General features: G+C 37.1%; 1 protein-coding gene across 1 annotated transcript in view; it reads right to left on the bottom strand.

Annotated features, from left to right (window-relative positions):
• Positions 1-15,259, bottom strand: part of PREP (prolyl endopeptidase) — an 85,487-nt gene that overhangs the window by 32,614 nt on the left and 37,614 nt on the right. The window contains exons 8-10 of the mRNA XM_085056256.1: positions 14,488-14,679; positions 6,213-6,410; positions 2,519-2,622 (exon numbers count right to left, since the gene is read on the bottom strand). Of these exons, the coding sequence (XP_084912382.1) occupies positions 2,519-2,622; positions 6,213-6,410; positions 14,488-14,679 (494 nt within the window). The remainder of the gene's footprint in view (positions 1-2,518; positions 2,623-6,212; positions 6,411-14,487; positions 14,680-15,259) is intronic.

Genomic DNA, 15,259 nt, shown 5'->3' with positions numbered 1-15,259 from the left:
CCTCCCTTGCACTGTACAACATCTGCCAAATACTGTAAGTTGGATTTGAAAGACCAAAAAGCAGGCACTATGGCAATTTTCCAACTGCCATTAATTCAGGTTTCATATACACATGACACCTTACATTTCAGTTCAAATCTTGACCCAGTTATATTCAAAGATTGTTAAAGAACAACTCATTAAAGTTTCATATATGCTACACACCAAAGCTGGGAAGATTGCCAGTATTAGTAGGCATTTCTTCAGGTATATGAGAATAAAGAAAGAACCTTGGCAGGAGATCTGCCTTTCATTAAGGACATGGATTAGGACAAAGTCAGCAACATTATTCTTTACTACTTAGTAATTCTGATGAAAATTAACATTATTAAATAATTTCTGCAGCATTGTTTATTCTCCTATCAGGTTTTGCCTACTTTCAGTATATTTCTTGCATTCGTATTTTTAATATTTTTTTCACAGTTCCCTGCAATGTTGCCTGAGTTTTCAAATTGCTATGCATTCATGTAGGTTGACAGCCATTTCTACTCTGCTTTGATAAGCTTCCATTTCCATTTCCCTCCTCCAAGCAGAAGCACCATCAAGGCTCTAAGTGGGACCCCACAAATGGAAATGAGGACTGGAGTCCATCTGATGTGTACAGTACTGGCAGGCTGAGTTACTACAAACTTGAGCAGGCAGTCCCAGCCCGGGCCCTGACTAACAGCCTTTTTCAAAGCTCAGGTCAGATTTCTCCATGGATTTGAACGAAAGGTATCAAAAACTAATTTCCAAGATGTTGCCATACGGAGATCATTTGCTGGTAAAAAGTCAGAACTGAATGACTGGTGAGCCAAGAGTGCTCTTTGTAAGCACTCATCCCAGTGTAACTACACAGGTCCCATTTCCCTAGAGCTGGAACTGTGCAGGAGCTGAGTAAGGAGAAAACCAGAAACAGTGATACTGACTTGCACCACATTACAGCCTAGCAATGAATCTCTGCCAGTGCTTTACAAAGTGAAGGTTTCCAAGGGCATAGCAACAGCACGCTTCCTGCTTGAAACTATTTGTATTACTGCTCTACTTTACCTTAATTTAGCATGTAATTGATTTAAGTGTAAAACGAGATTTTATTTTTCCAGACATTTATTTTATAAAATGTGATTTACTAGAAAAATACATTATTTCTAATTTACAGCAACCTCTTCTATACCCTTTTTAATTACATGGGTGTTTGTGTTTCATTATTATCCTTCTGGGTTTAATGGCAGCATTATAATTGTACCAAGTTTTTTCCTAAAGAGAATGCAGTTTTCTTTCTCTTATCCAGCTCACTCTGCCCTAAAATTATCCTGCAGAAGTCCCTTAATGAATTTGAGTGAAGCAGCAAAACCATGGTCTCTGTGACAACATTTCCAGCAAATTGTCCTCTAACACACTCTTATTTCTGTCTGAAGATGCAGAGACAAACAGATGGGGCTGTTTACAACCACCTCATACATACATACTACTGTCCTTATGCTTTTAGAGAATCTGCTCTGTGCATGTGTGAGAGGCAAAATTAAAAATAAGACATGAAGAAAAGTATCTAACACCTTTTCAAAGACTCCAAGCCATGCTTTCACATTGTTGCTTATCATCTACATAATTTCACCTTTTTCCAGGCTAAGCTTATTCAAGTTCCACATTTGGCACTAGATCTTGTTATGCCTTTGTCTGTAGAAAGAAGAAGCCTCTATTCCATTCTTACTCTCACTGTGAAGATGAAAAATCCTGCATATAAAATAATGAATCCACCCTCCAATATTTCTTCTGTAAATTGCAGGTCTTAAATATCCTAAGCATCGCAATATCATGACTGTTTTTCCAGACCCCTAATGATTTTGGTTGAGTCACCATCCCTGGAAGTTTTTAAAAGACAAGCAGATGTGGCACTTAAGGACATGCTTAGTGACAGACTTGGCAATACTAAGTTTACAGTTGGACTCGATTTTAAAAGGTCTTTTCCAACCTAAATGATTCTATAATTTCAACAAATTTCCATGAACTCCTAGAAGTTCCGTATCTGCATTCAATATCCTGACCAGCTTATAGTACTTTATCAGGGTGCTACCAAAGCTGTGTTTAGTGGAAAGACTACTTCATACTTAAAATGTATATTTTGCATAATCTTTTTAGTCACAATACTTGTTATGAGGTCAAAGCAGTTGTCTATGAAGAGCCCTGTATTCTCCTGAATCTGTTCCACATGGTCCGTAGTTTACACTCTTTTCCATAGAAGTAACTTCTCTTAACTTTATAAACCTTAAATTTAGTTAACACTTATACTCTTTCACTATGTGTAATAGGCACCTCCAAAGGAGCCTCCACACTACTACACTGAGATACTTGTCTGAGCCTTTAGAGCACCCAGAACAGCATTTCAGCTCAAAGCAAATGCATGGCTCTAAAACAAGTCTCCTCACAAAAAGCCAAATCCAATTTTGTGGAGCTCTTGGGTGGGTGATTAGAGCATGACAGCATGGTTCATGTTTTTTACCTGAATTGTCTGGTAAACCGAAGGATCAAATCCTTTAACAGTCACTTCTCGGAAAACTCTTGGCTCCAGTTCCTCTTTGGTGAGATCACAGTGATATATAATACCTAAAATACAGAATTCAGTGCAAGTCTGTCAGCTTAGTATATATCCATCATTAAAAGGATGCCAGTTTAGGCACTGTGATGGAGTAATGAGTGGTTAAGGAACTCAGCATGGTGAAAAACAGTAGTTCTGGACACAGTTTTTCATTTGTTATATAGATTAACACTTACATATATGCATTTCATCTAGAGAGGGTGCAAAGGCTTTCTGTACAGAAAGAGTACTTCTCACCATTCACACAAAGCCAAGAGGGTCAAGCAAAATAGGGAAAAATTTTTTTCATAAAGTTGAAAAGCACTTATTGAGAATGATAACATTGAAAGAAAGAAATATAAAGTCAATTTTAAAACAGTCCCTTTAGATTTGCCAGACTGAGAATAAATATATCAAGAATTTCACTCAGATAAACATTTTTCTGTTTATGATAAAATATTTGAAATTAAAATTCAAATGGACTCCAGATGACAGAGAGAGCTAAACATCCACTTGAAATTGTGGCAGGCTAGCACAGGTTACCTATGGAACTGAACAAAATCTGGTCTCATGTAATTTCTTTTACATCCTGATGCTGCAGGTTGGATGACAACTTTACTTGACTTGTACCTGTGACTTCCAAAGGATTGTGCACATGAGAAAACCTATGTCTATAAATAATATAAAACTTCTAGGTTGCAGCAGAGGCCGAGTAACAAGGACTGCAGCTATCTAGGCACTACACAGATGTGTCATTAGCCAAGAATAATGTTGCATTTAAACTATAGATCATATTTCCTGTCATTGAACCCTAATAACATTTGAGTATGTGTCACACAATGTGACTATCATGTTTGCACACTGGTTAACACACTAAAAAATCCTAATATTCATGCCTGTACTATGGATACATATGATACATAAACTAACTTGAATGTTAATTATTCTGTTTTTCTCCTTTATAACAAGCTGGTCCCTGCAAAATTTGAAACATATGATAGGGAAAAGAATACTAAAAGGTACAGCAGTTAGCACTTTACTGGGATTCTCAATGTAATAAAATTAACAAAGATGGACAGGACTTGATTGAAATACTGCTGTATTGTGTGTATTATAGATACACTCAGGAAACAGAAGAAATTATTACAGGGGTTATAACTATAAAAATTCATACAGACTAAAACATGAGATAATGAGAAAACATAGCCGATACAATACAAATCAGAAAGACAGATTGGCAAACAAATGCAGATGTAAACTAACATTTTTAGCAACTGATAAAGCCTTTTTCCATAGCAGTGTATTAAGAGAGGGCTAAAATGAGGACTACCCTAATTTGCTGGGATTTTTTTCTTCATTTATCACAAAATGACTAACAAGCTTGATCATGTTGATAGGTGCAAACAAGCATTAAGGCAGCACTTCCCTTAAAGATTAAGATCCAGAAAATGATGTGAAAGTGCAGTGTAAAGCCCTCCAGGAGTAACAGACAGAGCAGTCGTCTGACACACAGGCAGCTGCCCGGGCTGGGTAATGTATTGGCAAACACTGCACACAGAGCAGGCAGAACTGCCACGTCTTAGAAAATCACATGACAAAGGATAAGCACAATCACAGACTACATTTCTGCAGCCATTCAACCTAATGTGTTTCAGTGACATGCAACTCAACCCTGGGTACTGTATCTCTTGTTCTGTTATATTTTTAGTGTCACAGCAGTTAATATCAAAACCATTATAATATTGTAAACTGTGGCCTGCACTGTTTTGCTGGGTGCTAAATAAACGCAAAACGCCAGTGGTTCACCTAAGAATCTGACTAGAGTGGAGAGCAGGGATAACCGTATTTTTCAGGGAATTACAAAAAATTATTTTATGGTGTCAACATATATGGGTTTAGAAGTGCTTTATTCATTATTTCATATATATGTTTACTATTACTTTTGTTGTAGGTATTAAACACAAGTATGTTAATTTGTTTCTCATTACAGTCCAACTTAATAAAAGTGCAAATTGTATTGATTTCCAATAGTAAAGTAGGAATATCTAGGTTAACCAAGGATCAGCCCCATAGCTTTTGTACGATTATTCCACTGATGAGGTGAATGGAGGTTGCACACAAACTAAAAAGGATCCATAAACTTACCTAAAAATTACTTCTCTGCTCTGCTTTCTTCATTCTTTCCTTATCCCCATACAGTCTACCTACATTTCTTACCTTCCCTTTTTCTTACAGATTCCAGATCACTCTGTCTCAGTTAACAGAGCTATGCCATAGTGAATTCTTTGTGGATGCTAAGCAAATGAATGAAAAGAAGAAAAATAATCTGCCTAAGCAACCAGAAGGCAGTGAGAGCAGCCACTGCTGGCCAGCTGGAAAGCCATGGGCTAAAACAGATCTGGGCTCTTCCCCTACACATTTTTAACAGCTGCTGAGACTCTACTGGCTCAGCTGAGATGAATGGCACATGCTTGTAAAACCAGCAACTTGTGGCCCATGATGTGGGCAAATGAACTATGAACCTTTAAGCTGGATGGAGTTAGAGATAAGCCCAAGAGTGTCCTCAAGCCACTCTCCAGTTGCAATGGCTTCAATAACCTGAGAGTTGTTCAAAAGAGGATATGAAAACATAACATATCATATTTCTGTTTATGTAAACACTAAAATATTAGGAAATTCATCACACTTCTTGTCTGCTAAGACTGAAACCTGATTTTGATAATTTGACATAATCCTTTCTAGTAAAACCAGCAAACCTATATATAAAAAAAAAAACCAGCCATTTTGCAACATAGTGTTGCTGTGGTCTAACTGAAACAGAGCAAAAACATAGTTTGGATGCTATAAGAACATTTTTTGTCACCTTACGATACACAACCTTGGAAGAAGATAAAAGATCCTGAAGCCTGTCTGCCCCTGCATATTTGAATCCTGTCTTGTAATATCTATCGATTGTTTGGGCCATAAAGAAAGAAGGAAAAAAAAAAAAGAGTGAACAGTAAATACGTTTCTTGTCATATAATAGATTGACGATTGTGTAGAAACTCCTTTCCTATGCAAAATCCTAGAATAATTACTGTTGTGCCACACCTGTATTATGTAATGCCTTGGACAGCTCTGGCTTTGCAGGACTGTACAAAGAAGATTCCTACAGCCATCCAACTACACCAAGTACTGTAAGGACAGATATTAAGGATGCTCAAGTAAGGCTATGCATAAATGAATCACAAAATGATCAGAGAAACAACTTCTGTGACTTTTATTAATGTTCTTTAAAATTGTGGTAAAAGTCCCATTAAACACATTAACAATTACCTTTGACGGAGTTTTTCACCTTCTATCTTGCTGTATGAAGCAAGACTTGCGAGAATGCTACGGTTTTATCTCCATTGCAAGTTAGTCTTGAGTCTTAATGCAGGTCTCTCAAATACTAGTAGGTAAATTATTTAGGCTTGATGGATCAAGGACTGATACATTTTGATGTGCACAATCACTGCTTACATCGGTGGAAGCAGTTTTACCTGCATCTCAGACATACCAAATAACTACTAAACTACAGAAAATGAGGAAGACACTGTTCTAAGGAAAAGGAAGAATAACATGAGAGAAAAAATCTTACCTGGAGATAAAAAGGAAGTAAACTGATAGAATATTTCAGTGTCCTTCTTTTGGCCACTATATCCTACAATACTGCCAACTTCTAGGGGAAAAGTCTTGAGATGTGCACCAGTGGCTAGGTCATGAAGCTGCAGGACATTCTTCACATCATGCAGGTAGCACAAAACCAGGAAATTGGACCTCACACAAGCAACCCATTCTGCACAACATGGAAAAGAAAAACAAAGTCATGGAAAATACAATTAAAAAATGTAGGAAAGAAAACAATCAGACATATTCTGGTCCTAAAATTCTTCAGCATACCTAAATGCATGCAGCAAAATTTCTGACATGCACTGCCTTTAACTCTTAAATCTTTGTAAATGAATACAAAATAAAGTCTGACATTCTCTGAAAAAGCCTTAACCATGCAGTTTAAAGTTACTTTATGCAGACATGGGAATAAAGAATTGCTTAATCAATATGCTTATGCATTTGGGATATTTATAGATCAATACTGCTCTTAAATATCACATATTTCAATGCATAACCCAAGCAAAACATTTATCTGTGCCAGCAATACTTATGTAAAGTAATGAAAATCAAAACAATCATTATGACTTATACTCAAAGTGAACTCATAAGGAAAAAAGACATGTGACCCTGTATTGCACATTGAAGTTTAGAACCTAGACATTAGTATTTGTCTTGGTTCTATTGCTTAAGTAATCAGGAGACTATCCTTGTAAGCAAGCCTTACTGGGTTTATGGAAAGGCTATTCTGGGGTGATATTCTCATCATGCCATTAAAAAAACACCCACATGCTTATTCAGAAGCTAATGTTGCTAAACAGCATTCTTGAGACTGTAAGATAATAGGAGCAGGATACAGTGCAGTGAGCTCAGTCCAGTGAAAGGACCCAGGAACAAATCACTCTGCAGAGGTTGCCTTTATGCCTCTCCCGGCCGGCAGTCCTAGTCCTAGTCCCACCTTGTCTGTGCAGCTGTGCAGGAATGAGAGCTTCTGCTCCACAGAACTTTCCCCATCCTGAGTTTGCTCCTTGGAATAATTACTTGACATACATGAACCTTTTCTTCATGGCATGCTAATTGTTTAACTGGACTTTGGAAAATTAAAACAAATTAAAATAAAATATCTGGCCTGGCGATTCCTAAAAATCTCTGTCGTTCTACTGACTATCTCACTTCAATCTCCATCTCTATAGCCTGCAAAGTGTAGAAACTCTTTGGAGCTCCAGTTCACCAAGGATACATCATGTAACATATTCTCTCTGCCTCTGTGCCATTGGCTTTAGATCTCTAGTGACAAGTCTATTTATGTACTCATACAGACAGGAGAAAGACGGAAACATCTAAATCTTGCTCAATATTTCTGTCATTTAAGAAATTACTTTGCAAGAAAAGTATTTTAACTTTTCATTAATTCATAAATTGAATACAAGCCAGACAAAATACAAACAAGGTAAAAATTAAAGAAAGTATCCTGAAGGAGGTAATGTGGGACATTTTCATTTGTTTGTAAGACTAGGTGAGGAGGTGATTCTTATTATCTTCCAGCTATGTATGCACAACTTCTTCTCTGACAAGTCAGACTGGAACTCTAAATCATGGGCAAGGTACCAGCGTTGGATGCTTTTTTTTCATGTGCTGGAAGCAAAGAATGAGGGGATGGAACCAAATGGGCAAGAAAACTGAGGTAGGACTGACAGGGCACACTGTAATGCCAAAGTAGCACTGGTGAGGTGGAGAGTTTAATATGACAACATTGGAGGAAAAAATATCAAAACACAAACATGTAAAAATTGACAGAATTTCAATTTTATGCTAATTTATGTTATTCACATTTTAACAGCTCTTTCTAGTTCCCTCGAAGTCCTACAACACCAAATAATTTGAATTCACAGAGTTGTAAAGAAGACAGTCTTATAAAGGCATCTTTGCATATTCAGATTCCAGAACAAAAGTTCTAAGTTGTATGATGTGCCCCTTCCACATTAAGGTAACAAGTTTTTTCTGAACTGAAGGTCAAAACTCATTATTCTGTCAAATTAAGCTCTTTAACAATCTGTGCTTTCATACAGAGTTCACATCTGTCATGAGCCCCTACAGCTATAAGACCTTTAAATCCTTTTAGTTTTTTTCTGAAGGACCAGTGACATATAAGACTTGTCTGACTTTCTAGAAATATGAATTCATGTTTTATAAACACCTAAATAAAGCTTTACTACTTCCCTCTTTCCAAACAACGCCACTCATACTTTTTTACCCTCAAACTTTCTGTCTCATGAGCTTTTCTAGCCTAGATTTGCAAATTTTCTAGCCAATGCCCCAGAGAACATTAATTGAAATTTCAGCCATGAAGCCATGACCTGAAATAATAAGGTACAGCATAACATAACACTGTTTATGAATTAGTAATTGATGTGTAATTTTAGCCCTACAGTGGCTAATATTTCTTAAGTGAGGCTGGAGAACATATCAAACTTTGTAAGTTAATAGTTCTATTCAATTACATATTTTGGAAGACAGAATCATTCTTGGCTGTATAAAGAAGGAGAATATGTAGTAATTGAAAATATTTTTTACATTGTCACTGCACAAATTCACCAACATTTTAAAGTGGTTTATTAACATAAAATATGAATTAAAAAGTTAGCATCCCAACAGTAACACACCTTTTTTGCATGCAGAATTAATGGCTCTGCAATGAGTATGAGATCCCATGAACTCCACTGGTATTCTCAGCAACATCTATAATTAAAATGTCCAGTTTTACACTCAAAATTTCTTGAAAAAAAATTCATTAAATGGATTACAGACACTCTCAGATCAACTTCAAATGTACATAAAGTATAGCTTTGCCTCAACAAATAAAATTAAGGGATTTTTATTTCAAAATTATGTTGTGATGATGCTATAATTCCTCACTAATTATTTGATTATGCAGCTCATTTTAATGAATTTTTTCATTAAAAGCTGAAGTACATTATTACTTTGACTTATATATATTATGAAGAGATATTACTCTTTTTATTAAAAAGACTCAATTGCCAAGGAGTAAGGCTGCTGGCTTATGTGGGGATTCCTGCCACTGAGGAACTTGCCTAGGAAGCAGCAACATTAACTCTCCATCACTCTTTGGTTTACAAATCAGATGCTCTCAGCAAGCTGAAGATGACACATGAAAAGACAATGCAAAATGTTTTTATAACATTCCATGAGATTTAGGAACACAGCTTCTGAGTACAGTACCTGTATTATAACTGGTTTTGGTGCATTGCTAACTGCCTCCAAAACTTACAGTAATAGAAGCTACAAAAAAATGCAAAAACCAAAATAGAGCAAAACGCTGAAGCAAACTTGAAAGACCAGAAGAAAAAAAAGACACTAAGAACCAACACTTGTACACACAGCAAGCTAAACCAATGCTAAATTATTAATGAGAGCTATTTTTGACTGCAAGATTCAAGCTGAGTCTCTGTTATTTCCATGGTCAGCACTGAGAACCACAGATATTGCTGATATTAGTTGGCATTACTGTGTGTTGCATCAGCAGTCAACCTTTAGGTTTTACTTGTGCATTGCAGGATGCATCCTGCATGCCTCTGTACTTGCTAGAAACTTTTAAGACTGTGTGCTTTCAAATCTCCTGTCTAAATGCTAAGCCTGATACCATTGCTGTAAGCACCCTTTCTAGACAATGGGGAGAAATAAACACCTTTAGAGTGCAGTTGAACCATTTATTTTGGTTACCTGTTCTGGGATGCTGTGAATTGTTTGCTGAGCAGTTTCACTCACACAAGTGGTATTTTTCAGAAGTTAACTGCCCGAAATCTCTCCAGTGTATAGGTCAGTTTATTTTCAGTTAATAGCAATGAACAGAGTAGTTACTCTCCTGCTTACAGCTGAATTTATCAACCTACCTACTAACAACACCCATCAAGCACAGGTTTTATATTACTACACAATAAACACAAAGAGATTTTCTCCTCCAACCTGACCATCTTGCTTCAGGCATTGGAGAGAGATGAACACACTTGGAGGCAGTCTTAAGTACTGAAAGCAGGTATGAAGAATTATCCTTGGTACTGGCCAGCTCTCCCTGAAGATTACAGCAACCACTTTCTTTTTACACGCAATTCTTCAATAGCTGAATTTGGGCTAGAGGAGATACAGTTCTTAACAATGTCTAGAAAACTGAGTTCAACCATGTCTAGAACTTCTAGTTCAACATTTCAGAAATTCATATACTGTTACTTTCCAAAAACTTTTTTTATTTTGACAGCTTTCATTAGTCACAAAACCACTAACTTGGCACCTGCAATGCTGCTATGAACAACTTTTCAAAATAGTTTCAGGGAAAAAAAAGGGTTCAATCCTCACACTAAATATCTGTGCCACTAACCTTAATGACTTAAAACAGTTTTGACCTTTCCATTCTGTTGCAGTAGCTACAGCATGTTAAGTGTCTAAATGTACAAACATGCTTTGAGAGATGCAGGCTGAAATGCTGATGGAAAAGAACATACCACACCAGAAGAGAGAGCCAGACAGCCACAGAGCTTCAGCAGGGATTGCTGAGTTACTTGCTGTACACTGTGCTTACGCATCCACTCAACGAATAATTAATGTATTTCAATGGACTGGCAAAGCTGTAGCTGCAAGACAGACCTGGAAGGTCATGCTGGTTTTTCTGGTCATCACAGACAGTGACCATAAACTTCAGTATCTCTGCAGATTAACAGGTACCAATGCTGATCTCAACTAAAATGACCTGTAACCACCACTCAAGGCTACTTACCAGTAGGCTTGCAGGTAAAGCATGAGCAATTTACAGAATAAAACATGAATAATTCTGAAAGATGTAAGTAAATGTTGATGAGTTGTCACAATGTAAAGCGCATGTCTTCTCATGGAGACACCATCCTGAGTGGCAGCCTGCCATGTTAAAGTTAATGGAAAAGCTTCAACCAATTTCAACAAGTCAAGGATTTGGTGCTCCTTCCAGACATTACCTACTGGCTTCAATACAGTGCTGCAAGAAAACTTTCAGCTGCAGTAACTCCCCTCCCCATTTCCTAAGCATTTATGAATTAGCTAGCATGTTAAAGGTACAAAGAAAAATACTGTTTTTAACTTGAGAGTACACTTTGTAGCTGAGGGAAGGGAAGCATTTTACATGCACTGAGTTTAGGTGTGCAGATGAGTACAAGGTACAGGGAGCACTGCTAGCTTTGCCTGTGCCTGGTAAATTGCTAACTGAGATTCAAGGAACTGTTCAAGATCCCCCTCCACATCTACAACACATTCAGGAGTATGTCTTATTTCTCAGCCCCCCTTACGCAAGATTTATTATACTTTTCATCGTCACAAGGAAAGGGCTGGATACTAACTGCTGCTCTCCAGTTGCCCTGCTCTACCAGTATTGAGCACTTTGGGTGTGGTGGGGGAGGGTCTCACAGTTCTCAAAATCAATCAATTAACGTTTTAAATCCAGCAGGCTTATCCTGTGCCTTACAACTAGGGTTGCAGTGTCTGTAACGGTCAGTCTTCATTTATGGTTTCATAGCTGCCTTTCAATTCAGCATGCTTCTTGCAGCTATGTAGTCATTTAAAGCACAAGTTCAATGTTAGATGTGAATCTCTCCTGTAGCTTTATTTCAGACTCCCTGAAAATTAAAACTAACACTTTATAAACAAACTCCAAAGGGGAGGAAATGAGTCTCATCACACTACAATATGCTCTGAGGCACCCTCTTCAATTTCATTTTAAAATAGCTGTCATTTATTTCTTCCCCTCAGTTCAGAGAGTAGAGATCTAAACTTACCTCCTCTCTGTGTGAAATCCCTGCTGACAGTTGTAAAATGAAGTGTGTATACAACCTCACTGCAGGAATGTGCTTGGTTTTTTCCCTTTATTTCCCAACATATCTCATTTATAAAAAGAGTTCTTGAAAAAAGAGGGTCAAAGCCAAAAGAAAAGTCTATCTTAAAGAATATGTTGAGGAAACCAAATTACATTCAGGCCACCATGTAGGCATGTGCATTTATTTCTTGGTTAGATTGTATTAGCTCTCGCAGCTTTCTAAGAATACAATGATACTTTGTGGAACATCTCCTTATGCCAGTGATGGACACTAGCAGAGATTCATAATTCTCAACGCTGAATTTATTATTTGTAAATAAATCTAATTCTGTATGTGTAACTCCAGCTTTTACAAAATCAAATCTAGGTGAACACACAGAAATGAACAGGCTATGGCCTCCAGGCAGGTCACACCAGACTAGGATCCATAAAGCCCAATAAAACACATTTGTGACCTAGGTATCTCTAACTGTAATGCTTATAAAGAAATACTAATACAGCTAAATTACATCTTGTTAAAGTCACTCCCACGCACAAGTAAAACTGGACAAGCAGCAATGACCATTTACCCTCGGAATCACTGCTGTCTTAGCTTTTACAGAAGGAGCTTCTTTACATTGTCATCTCTGCATCACAAATCAAATTCACTAGACTGCAAAGTTTTCAAGAATGAATTATTAACTGCCTTTTCTACAATTACATCTTCCTTAACAAATCTTGGAATGATTTAAAAAGCCTCACATGGAGACTGGCTTGCTTGCTGGCTACATCAAGTGAAGGAGTGGGGGGGTTTTATTTATTCAGGACTACAACTTCCTGAACGTGATAAAACTCCCATATCTTGGTGGTAAGGATACAACACTAACCTGCAAGTGTCTGTCACAAAGAAGCAACCGAACAATTAAAATTTACTTTAGGATCTACTATAGGTTTATTAAGATCTACTCAAAATAAATCTTCTTATGGAGACACTTTTATTTGTTAGTTTAATACAATTTCTTTACATACCACTCCCAAAAGCCAGAGAGAGAAGTAGACACACGATTGCCTATTCTGGCTTCACATTCAAACACAGTAAAAGATTAATGACACACAACATACTTCTGAAAGTCACCCTGATTATTTTATATGACAGATTATGTTTGCTTTCAAGTGTTTAAGAGCTGAATGCCTGTTGGGTTTACAGTCTTAAAGGCCAATGTCCTCAGCAAACCCATTCATCTGAGCTTTCAGTTTTATAAGTGCAGTTCTTGTTAAGTCTGTACAGTCAAGGCTGTCATGTATAAGCCATTAAAGGAATGTTGCATGCATTAATTTTTTTTTGTTTGTGCATGAACGTGAACTCATCATGACTTTGCCTTTAGAATGAAACCAAAATGGAGTTGAGCTAAATACCACAGTGTAGCAGAAGAGCAAATCTGGCACTTATCTTACGAGGAAGGAATAGATAATCAGTGCCTACAGAGCCACTGATCAAAGCTCCTTTGGCTGCCAAGACCACTTTTCAGGTAAATCCATAGATGGTAATGACTTTGAAGTAGTACTAAAATAGGTTTGTCTTAGTGAGGAAAGACAGAAATTACTGTATATGCATGTATCAAATCATATATACAAAGAGAATTCTACAAAGCAGGTCTTCACTGGAAAAGCAACTAATATGAAGGAATTTGTATAAAAATTGATTAATAAAAATGCAAAATATTTTTGAATAATTACACTAGTCAGATAAATCATAACTGTATTTTGTACTGTATGGAGGGCAAACTGCATAAATGTACACTAAGCATCTGTCAAAAAACAGCTCAGAGATTCTTCTGCACTATCTGAAACTAATTCTAAACTTTCATAGAACTTTCTGCAAAATGATGGGATTAAAAATAGATCTTTGTTTTAATTATACCAATACCAAAGATTTATGCTTTGAACTTGCTTTTATACTTTAAGAATTCCATGTCCTTCAACTCTCCTGAGGCTTTTTTTTCAAGTATTTTTTACTCCTCTTATTCCAGGAACAAAAGAAAATCCTGTCTCAAATTCTGACCAATTCTGTTCAAAGCATACTGCAGTACTGCCAGATTTTCTCTTTCCCTCCTTTCTGCTTACAAAGACCCTCTTGTTGTAATCCCTGACTGTCTAGTAAACATTTATTATGCTGATATGAAGCAGGAAAATACTTTCCCCTCATTTTCTACAAACACAGAATTTAAACAAGGACAGATGAAGCAACTTCACTAGGGCCACACAGGACGTTGGAGAGAAAGAGATATTCTGAATTGCTTGCATCTCAGTAAATCTTTTAATTGCAAATCCTATACAAAGTTTAAACACAGGAAAATGCAAGAAGGTCTGTAAAAGATCATTCAGTAGATTCAGTAGAACAGAAGGTCTTTAACTTGACGTTAACTCTTACCTAGAACATCTTTCTCGTGTTCAGGGATGAGAACTTTCCATTTGGATTCCTCTGGATCACTAAAGTCAATGTTGATTAACCGATAATTTGGAGAATGGCGGTTTGTCTTGAAAGTGAACACCGTTCCTTCATTGGTGACATACTCGTACTCAGCCTCAAAATTATCTATCAGCTTCACCCACTGAAGAACTCCTGCAAGATCAAACACAGAATGTAAATTCTTCACCTCCTGAAACAAAATCTTTTAACACCTAAGGGCAAGGCCTTCCTGACAATTGCTGCAAGCTCTTTCTTGAACAACAGTGGAGACCAGAAGTAGTACAGCTATGGAAAGGCCAAAATGTGTACGAAATGTTAAGAACTTCCAAAGAATGCTCCAGACTGATAAGCTGCAGTGGAAAAATGCCAGTTCATGGACATGTTAACATAACCGGTTTTGAGGAATTTCTAGCAAAATACACACAGAATGCTGACAGAATTATGGCTTGTGTTTCCACCAGCTCTCCTAAGGAGCTGAGGGAGACCTCAGATGTTTGCCACAGAAATGCTTTTACCACAGTGGTTGCTGTGAAGCCAATGTCATTGAGCACATCAGGTTCTTGTCAAGGGAGTTCACAAGTCCCCCCTTCCACAGACTTAGAATGAAGGGCTGCAGCTGAGTTGAAAGACTGCACTAAGCTTTAAAGCTCAATTTCATTTTTAACAGCTTTTCTAAAATTACTATTTAATTATAAGGAAATGTTAGGGGAATTTAGTTCCTGCAAAAAATTTT

The sequence above is a fragment of the Lichenostomus cassidix genome, chromosome 3 (genome assembly GCF_008360975.1).
Source record: "Lichenostomus cassidix isolate B80296 chromosome 3, HeHo_3.0, whole genome shotgun sequence".
Lineage (NCBI taxonomy): Eukaryota > Metazoa > Chordata > Aves > Passeriformes > Meliphagidae > Lichenostomus > Lichenostomus cassidix.
This window is presented reverse-complemented; position numbering and strand designations above follow the sequence as displayed.